The following is an 8,753-nucleotide window of genomic DNA, read 5'->3' on the forward strand; positions in this document are numbered from 1 at the left end:
TGGAAGAGGTATTAATTAATCTGGTTTATTTACATATCAAAAGTAGAACTCCATAATCACTCCAGCAAATACACAAAACAAAGGCATTGTTACATAATTACAAAGCACCAGTGTTACTCTGCTCTTGACTTTAGTGACCTCAGAACGGGCATGATGTCATCCAGACAGTCAACATCTGAAAGATCAACCAAAATAGACTTACTAACCACATGATCAGTAAGCGATTTCAAACAAATGCATTATTGGATGGCAACGTCTCCTTACCTAGAGTCTGGAGCAGCTCCTGAACCAAAAAGTAGAATGCAGGGAAGAACTCCTCATGTTCCTTTACCTTCAAAATAATACTGACAAGAGCACATTCAACCCCAGGCAGTAGGCTAATTTTATAACATTAAGACAACGTTACACAGAATAAAACACATTCTGGGGATTGCTGCTGGTACCTGTCAATATCACTGGTTCCCAGGAGGACGTGGAGCTCGTGGCCAACCGTGGCCTCTGGGGAGTTGACTAGACTGGCTACCTGGTTTACCACTTCACTAGGGGGCGCTCTGTCATCTGAAATTAAATTTTGAAGTGGGAAAGGAATAACATCCCTCGACCAAGTACACTGAACAAAAATATAAACGCAACATGTCAAGTGTTGGTATCATGAGCTGAAATAAGAACCCAGAAATGTTCCATACGCACAAAAAGCTTCTCACATTTGTTTACATCCCTGTTAGTGAGCATTTATCCTTTGCCAAGATAATCCATCCACCTGGCAGGTGTGGCATATCAAGAAGCTGATCAAACAGCATGATCATTACACAGGTGCACCTTGTGCTGGGGACACTAAAAGACCACTGTACAATGTGCAGTTAAGGTATCTGTGACCAACAGATGTATATCTATATTCCCAGTCATGTGAAATTCATAGATTAGGGCCTAATGAATTTATTTCAATTGAACGATTTCCTTGTATGAACTGTAACTCAGGCATTCAGTTGTACAACTGACTAGGTATCCCCCTTTCCCTAATTGTGCTGTAGAATAGCTAAAATGAGTTGTAGACAGACAGTCCTACCCAGGGCCAGGATGTCCCTCAGGTTCCTCATAGCGTTGGTCATCTCCCCAAGCCTGGTGTAGACCTCGTTCATACGTGGATACACCCCGCTGAGGGAGGTTATATCAAACAGCTTCTGGAAGTGGGACACCATGGACTGGAGAGTGTTCTTAGTGGGGCTCCTCAACACCTGGTTAGTTAGTTTCACATAAAGAGTTCAGCTTTCACCAATACACATAACGTAACTTTTTATTTTATTAAGAAAAATAATTGGAGAATTCTGAGAATATCGCTGTATCACAAACATTGTACATGAGAAATGATCCGAGGTATAATGTTTTGCCTTATCTAAAGTTGAGATGTAATTTCCATGGTTACTCCATCCACTGCTGTAAGCCAGGACTACCAACCTTATCCTCCCCAGAGTTGGTCTCCTCTAGCAGAGTGTCCACCAATAGCATAAGGTCCTCCACTCGAACACTTTCCATAAGACTATTAGCGCCTGCTGGCTGCCATGGTAACAGTCTCAGCATCAACTTACTCAGGGCAAAGTGCAGGTCCTAAGCACACAGAGAGAGAGACAAGTAAAGACATGGGTCTCTGGACTAGAGACAATGGTAAACAGACGTGGTTAAAGTAGCCTATTCTAGCCATACATATCACAGAAAACTGAGATGTTGAAGATATGAAGAGCTCCTAAACTCTCTGGCTTTCAGTGACAGGGCAAGTTGACACTGGACCATTGGACCTGGCTGCATACATGTTAGATGCGCTTTATTGACAGTCAGTCAGCTCTCACCTTCAGTGACGCCAGTTGTTCAGCCCACATCTCCAGAGTGGAGAGGAGTTCGTCAAACTCGACCATCTCCGAGGCCCTGTTGGACAGCGGATGGCTGGTTGAAGGCCTCGCTCTATGGAGCCTGAGTGGAGCCCCGGAAGTAGTCAAAACCGCTCTGATGTCATTCAGAACCTGAAAGTCAGGCAAGGCAAATAGTCCAGCAAAGTCTGAATCAAAAACAAAGTAAAGGGAGTTGATACTCGCTCCCGCTTTAGACAAGGGGAGATAAACGGAGTACCTTTTTGTGTCTGGCAGCCAAGGCCCTTGCCTTCGCCACCTCCTGGTTACTCAGAGCAGCACTCTCCTCTTCTTTAAACTCCCGAGCAGACCTGTGGTGGAGTTAAAGGAGATGATATGACTGCCAATAGGACAGGCAGCGCTCTAGGTTAAGGTAAGGAAGGGGGTTAACTGGGAGGTTAAGCTGTGGTGCTCATTGTATCCAAGAAGAATGACAGTTGCGTAATGTTTTCCCACCTCATGTTATTCTGTTGAATAAGTTTGTCCATGCGTCTCAGTTGTTCTTTGTAGGACTTCAGCTCTTTCACTGTGGGCCTAGATTCCAAGTCTTGCTTCAACTGCTGAATTTCATTCCTAAGCTCCACCCTCTGTGCTTTGGTGTCCTTTAACTGTTCCTGATAAGACTATTGGGGAGAAGTAAGATTCGGAACTAAGATTATGATCATGGACTATGGGGAAGAGGGACAGTCGTTACACTGTTCAAGACAAGTCATCCAGAACCATGAAGAGTTCTGGTGTTCATCGTGTTAGAAAAGTACAGGAAGTCACCTTCAGGAGAGCTTTGTGATTGGGGGAGACCCCGGTGGTGCTTCTCATGCTGCTCTGCGATTGGTCAGATGTTTGTGATCCCCCAGACTCTCCTTTGAGGGACCTGAGGGAAGAAGTAAAGGTTGGTTAGTGACATCCGTCTACTTTTCTTTAGTCTTACAGTGAGAAAGGGCGTTGTCATAAAAATGAAGCAAGACATTGAAAATAAGATTGTCTATACAATATTTACTTGATATCATCGCGGAGCTGTTCCATTTGGGCCTCATAGATGTCAATTACATCCAACACCCTGATAGAAAAGAAAGGCATTTGAAATCCTATACCCTCCTAGCCATAAATCTGTAACAATTTAGTTAAAGCAAGGGTAAAATGCTGTATTATGAATCCTAATCTATGGTCTTAACGACAGCAGCGGTTTATCTTACTGCTGGTCCACTGGTGAGTTGGGCCGAGCTGATCTCTTGTCGATCTGCTGAAACACCTGGTTCTGCCTAGCAACCCGCTTCTCTTCCTCTGTTACGGTGAAGTAGAGCTTCCGCTGCAGCTGGGAAGCCACATCTTTCTCCTCAGACAGCTTCTGCTCCAGGCCCTGGCAGCGTTTCTACCAGCGGCAGAGCAGGCAAACAAAACAACAAGAAAAGACAAACAAGAAAGTTACAGTATAATCAGGGGATACCATGTGCTGTTGGGGGAAAAAAACATTAGTGCCCAACTCTTGTGGCCAGTTCCCCAGACACAGATTAAGCCTCGACCTGGACTAAAAAGCATGGTGAATAGAGAATCTTCATTGAAAGCGCTTTTTAGTCCAGGACGAGACTTAATCTGTCTGCCGGTAAACCAGCCCTTGCTATTTCCAGGGCACCACCTACCTGTGCATCTCTCTTGTCGTGCTGAAGTTGGTGCACTTTGCTGTGCTGCTGCGCGGCCTTGCCAATGTAACTGTCTTCCAGGTCCTGCAGCTTGCTCTTCACCCCGTCCAGAACTCCCTCCAACTCGGACACCCTCTGGGACTGACGGGCAGCGCGGCTAACGTGCAGCTGAGCCTCCTCTCTGGAACAAACATCGGTAACACTTTACTTAAAGCTGGCAGGTCTAATGGATTATGATACAAATAATTGTAAAGCAACACAAAGACAGAAATGTCACACTGAAGCATTGCTACTATTCCTTTGGGACACACAATTAACCCTTACTAAATGCTAGATAATAGTCCATTTGAATATACAATAAGATCATTCAATTCTATGTAATCCTACATTTACATTAGTCATTTAGCAGACGCTCTTATCCAGAGCGACTTACAGGACCAATTAGGGTGAAGTGCCTTGCTCAAGGGCACAGACAGATTTTTCACCTAGTTAGCTCCGGATTTGAACCAGCGACTTTTCGGTTACTGGCCCAACGCGCTTAACCACTAACTACCTGCCGCGCTCCTGTTTAATTGGATAATATAAATCGAAGAGGGCCATATTGAACTAATTGGGGTAAGTACATATCAAACAGAAGATCTTTCACAGGAAATTATGGTTAAGAGGATATACATAATTATTCAAGTGATCACCTGGGCAATATGAAATATAAAATCCAACTTTCAATCATATATTGATTCGTCAGATATATCAATAACCTGTCCTAGAAAAACAGTCAAAAACCATCAATTATCTTTCCAGGAGAGAAGCTAAAGTGAGGTAGCCTGGAATCCGAACTGATGTTTTGGGAAAAAATACCATATCAGATTAAATTCCAGGCTAAATAGAGGGTCTCTGACATACAGGCTTAACATGGTGATAGATTGATGTTCAGGCTAGGTGATCTCCCTCTGTCACGCCCCAATGGTTAACACTTGCTGGCTGAGCAGCTGGTGGAAGCCGGCCCCATGTTACCCATCTTACCCCTCTCTGTCTCACTGTATTAGGCTTACTACTCATGTCCACCAAGACTAGTGTGTGACAACAGCTGGCTGAAAAATTATCATGGATCTACATTATTAGGTAGATGGATGAACCACAGACCTGCCAAAAACATTTCTGACATGGAGATTATTCTAATAATCATATAAGGTGATGGAGGAATGTTTAAAGAGGTGAGAAACAGGATCAAATAATTGGGGGTTCAAAAATATTAGGCTTCAAGAAGTAAGATTTCCTACATACTGGAAAAGCAATGTTCTGCATGTCCATGAGTGTCTCAAATGATCAAAAATAGAATTATTTAATATGAATTCCATAACTACGGTTGAAGTCGGAAGTTTACATACACTTAGGATGGTGTCATTAAAACTATTTTTTCAACCACTCCACAAATTTCTTGTTAACAACCTATAGTTTTGGCAAGTTGGTTAGGACATCTACTTTGTGCATGACACAAGTCATATTTCCAACAATTGTTTACAGACAGATAATTTCACTTATAATTCACTGTATCACAATTCCAGTGGGTCAGAAGTTTGGGAAAATCAAAAGAAATCAGCCAAGACCTCAGAAAAAAATTGTAGACCTCCACAAGCCTGGTTCATCCTTGGGAGCAATTTCCAAACGTCTGAAGGTACCACGTTCATCTGTACAAACAATAGTACGCACATATAAACACCATGGGACCACGCAGACATCATAATGCTCAGGAAGGAGACGTGTTCTGTCTCCTAGAGATGAACGTACTTTGGTGTGAAAAGTGCAAATCAATCACAGAACAGCAGCAAAGGGCCTTGTGAAGATGCTGGAGGAAACAGGTACAAAAGTATCTATATCCACAGTAAAACGAGTCCTATATCGACATAACCTGAAAGGCTGCTCAGCCAGGAAGAAGCCACTGCTCCAAAACCGCCATAAAAAAGCCAGACTACAGGTTGCAACTGCACATGGGGACAAAGATCGTACTTTTTGTAGAAATGTCCTCTGCTCTGATGAAACAAAAATAGAACTGTTTGGCCATAATGACCATCGTTATGTTTGGAGGAAAAAGGGGGATGCTTGCAAGCCGAAGAACACCATCCCAACCGTGAAGCACGGGGGTGGCAGCATCATGTTTTGGGGGTGCTTTGCTGCAGGAGGGACTGGCGCACTTCACAAAATAGATGGCATCATGAGGTAGGAAAATTATGTGGATATATTGAAGCAACATCTCAAGACATCAGTCAGGAAGTTAAAGCTTGGTCGCAAATTGGTCTTCCAAATGGACAATGACCCCAAGCATATTTCCAAAGTTGTGGCAAAATGGCTTAAGGACAACACAAAGCCCTGACCTCAATCCTATAGAAAATTTGTGGGCAGAACTGAAAAAGCGTGTGCGAGCAAGGAGGCCTACAAACCTGACTCAGTTACACCAGCTCTGTCAGGAGGAATGGGCAAAAATTCACCCAACTTATTGTGGGATGCTTGTGGAAGGCTACCCGAAACGTTTGATCCAAGTTACTAATTCAAAAGCAATGCTACCAAATACTAATTGAGTGTATGTAAACTTCTGACCCATTGGGAATGTGAGGAAAGAAATAAAAGCTGGAATAAATTATTCTCTCTACTATTATTCTAACATTTCACATTCTTAAAATAAAGTGGTGATCCTAACTGACCTAAGACAGGGAATTTTTACTAGGATTAAATGTCAGGAATTGTGAAAAAACTGAGTTTAAATGTATTTGGCTAAGGTGTATGTAAACTTCCGACTTCAACTGTATATAACTATTTACTTAAGTTGGTTGTTGGACTGGATGAGCTCCTGAATCAAGGTCTGTCTCCTCTCCGAGTCTGTAAGCATCGTCCGCAGCATAGTCCTGATGTCACAGGCCGACTTCTTCTCCAGAAGAACCAAGTCTATGAGCAAGATGACACACATTAAAGTAGAATATCTTATTGTCCATTTTCCTTCTAGTTCTTTTAACTTAAAGACCTATATTGTTTGGGTACCATGACCAGTGCCTCACTAAATAACATTGAGAAAACTAGCCATAAACATTCAGACCCTGTCTGGCAGCCTACCGGAAATAGCAGAGCCAATAAGCAGAACATGAGCAATGCGTGCGCCAAATGGTTTCTCATTGGGAAAAGGCTCATCACACAGAGGGGGGAGTTTGAGTATTAACTTAGACGAGACAATGCACACCCAGAGCCAATAATTATTAAATAATTTGCACACACAGAAACACAAGACAGACAGTAGCATGTTGAGCGGTAAAAGCATTAACACTCCTCCTTGTAGACTTGTTCAACATGATCCAAGAAGTGAGTTAAGACATTTAGCTAAGATATGACAGTTCAGAATGTTACAACAAGAAGATAATACAAAAACATACTAAACCATTACCTGCAAGGTTCTTATTCTCGATGGGATCAGCAAAGTGAACCGGCTTGAACCCATGGTGCTGGAGGAGTCTGTTCACAGCATCCCACTCTGTCTGCTCCTGCTGCTAGGTCCAAACACACAGCAAAACCACCACATCACACGGTCCATTACAATACAACACACAAAGGATGTAGGATTTTTTTTTTATGCATACAACGCATAATATGAGCTCTGCTCTACCTGAAACTGGCTGTAGGTCCACAGAAACACATATGTCTTGTCTCTTGAATGAAACATAGCTTTTGTGTTCTTCCTATCCATCTCCTCTCTGGCTAACGCTGACTCTCCTCAGTATGTTATACACTTTAGGCTATACACACCACCATGTCTGTTCCTGATGAGATAAATACATTCTAAGCGTTCCTCTTGTTCCATCTTCTATTTGACAGGAGGCTGTCGGTGTGTGACAGTGTGTACCCTCCCCCAGTCAACACCTAACGTTATATGGGGTTATCAAATTACTTGGTCCCCCTTTGAGACCACCATGACAACACACAAACATAGGTATAATACCTGTTCCATCTCTTCTCCACCTGCAGGGGTGAAAATAGGTTAGTGTACTAGCTAGCTGAGATAGCGGGGACGTTGAACACATAACTTAGGCTAGCTATCTACTGTTAGCTAGCAATCTACGTTGCTAGCTAGTTAGCCATGTATTGCATGTTTCACAAAACAAAATATATAATTCATAAAACATTCTGAATACTCCTTTCCTACAATAACGTTTGGACTTAACATATTCACCATGTATGTGATGATTGGTTTCTCCAGAAATGTCAGTTTACAAATTTCAAACAAACAGCGCGGAAGTAAAATAGGAACGATTGTGGTCCGTTTCAACCAATAAGACAAAGCAAAATGTAGGGGATAGTTCATGTAGGATTTTGATTGGTGAATCTAGATTTTCTCAGACATGGGCGAGTTTGGTTTCTGCGTTCCACTAACGTAACAAAGCAACCTTAAAAATATGTTCCATATCGTTTAATTGCAGTCACGCTGCGCAGGTAATTACTGATGTCGAATATAACATAATAAACTCAGCAAAAAAATAAACGTCCTCTCACTGTCAACTGCGTTTATTTTCAAAAAATGTGTAAATATTTATATGAACATAACAAGATTCAACAACTGAGAAATAAACTGAACAAGTTCCACAGACATGTGACTAACAGAAATTGAATAATGTGTCCCTGAACAAAGGGGGGATCAAAATCAAAAGTAACGTCAGTATCTGGTGTGGCCACCAGCTGCATTGAGAACTGCAGTACATCTCCTCATGGACTGCACCAGATTTGCCTGTTCTTGCTGTGAGATGTTACCCCACTCTTCCACCAAGGCACCTGCAAGTTCCCGGACATTTCTGGGGGGAATGGCCCTAGCCCTCACCCTCCGATCCAACAGGTCCCAGACATGCTCAATGGGATTGAGATTTGGGCTCTTCGCTGGCAATGGCAGAACACTGACATTCCTGTCTTGCACAAAATCACGCACAGAATGAGCAGTATGGCTGGTGGCATTGTCATGCTGGAGGGTCCTGTCAGGATGAGCCAGTAAGATGGGTACCATATGAGGGAGGAGGATGTCTTCCCTGTAACGCACAGCATTGAGATTGCCTGCAATGACAACAAGCTCAGTCCGATGATACTGTGACACACCGCCCCAGACCATGACGGACCCTCCCCCTCCAAATTGATCCCGCTCCAGAGTACAGGTCTCGGTGTAACGCTCATTCCTTCAACAATAAAC

General features: G+C 43.0%; 1 protein-coding gene across 5 annotated transcripts; it reads right to left on the reverse strand.

Moving 5' to 3' along the window:
* Positions 1-9: 9 nt before the first annotated feature.
* Positions 10-7,890, reverse strand: LOC129840744 (centrosomal protein of 70 kDa-like). Of its 5 annotated transcripts, none has more exons than XM_055908895.1 (16): positions 7,752-7,890; positions 7,521-7,540; positions 6,969-7,068; positions 6,355-6,478; positions 3,539-3,719; positions 3,095-3,270; positions 2,899-2,958; positions 2,670-2,772; positions 2,358-2,524; positions 2,122-2,212; positions 1,845-2,015; positions 1,456-1,605; positions 1,067-1,235; positions 444-558; positions 265-344; positions 10-175 (listed from the first exon to the last, which is right to left on the reverse strand). In XM_055908895.1, the coding sequence occupies exons 2-16, from the start codon at positions 7,527-7,529 to the stop codon at positions 114-116; spliced, it is 1,758 nt and encodes a 585-aa protein (XP_055764870.1). In that variant the 5' UTR covers positions 7,530-7,540; positions 7,752-7,890; the 3' UTR covers positions 10-113. The 5 variants fall into 5 exon arrangements, with proteins under 5 accessions (XP_055764870.1, XP_055764869.1, XP_055764867.1 ...); XM_055908894.1 differs by having other exon boundaries at positions 6,969-7,071; XM_055908892.1 differs by lacking the exon at positions 7,521-7,540.
* Between the last annotated feature and the right edge of the window lie 863 nt (positions 7,891-8,753).

This window comes from Salvelinus fontinalis, chromosome 41 (genome assembly GCF_029448725.1).
Source record: "Salvelinus fontinalis isolate EN_2023a chromosome 41, ASM2944872v1, whole genome shotgun sequence".
NCBI lineage: Eukaryota > Metazoa > Chordata > Actinopteri > Salmoniformes > Salmonidae > Salvelinus > Salvelinus fontinalis.

Bases quoted from the DNA above. Each gene is read 5' to 3' on its own strand.
- LOC129840744 (XM_055908891.1), bottom strand. From the start codon at position 7,883: ATGAACTATCCCCTACATTTTGCTTTGTCTTATTGGTTGAAACGGACC. The intron at 7,072-7,751 runs GTGAATATGTTA...GTTTGGACCTAG, and splicing joins AACCAATCATCACATACATG to CAGCAGGAGCAGACAGAGTG. The intron at 345-443 runs GTACCAGCAGCA...TGCTCTTGTCAG, and splicing joins GGAACCAGTGATATTGACAG to TATTATTTTGAAGGTAAAGG.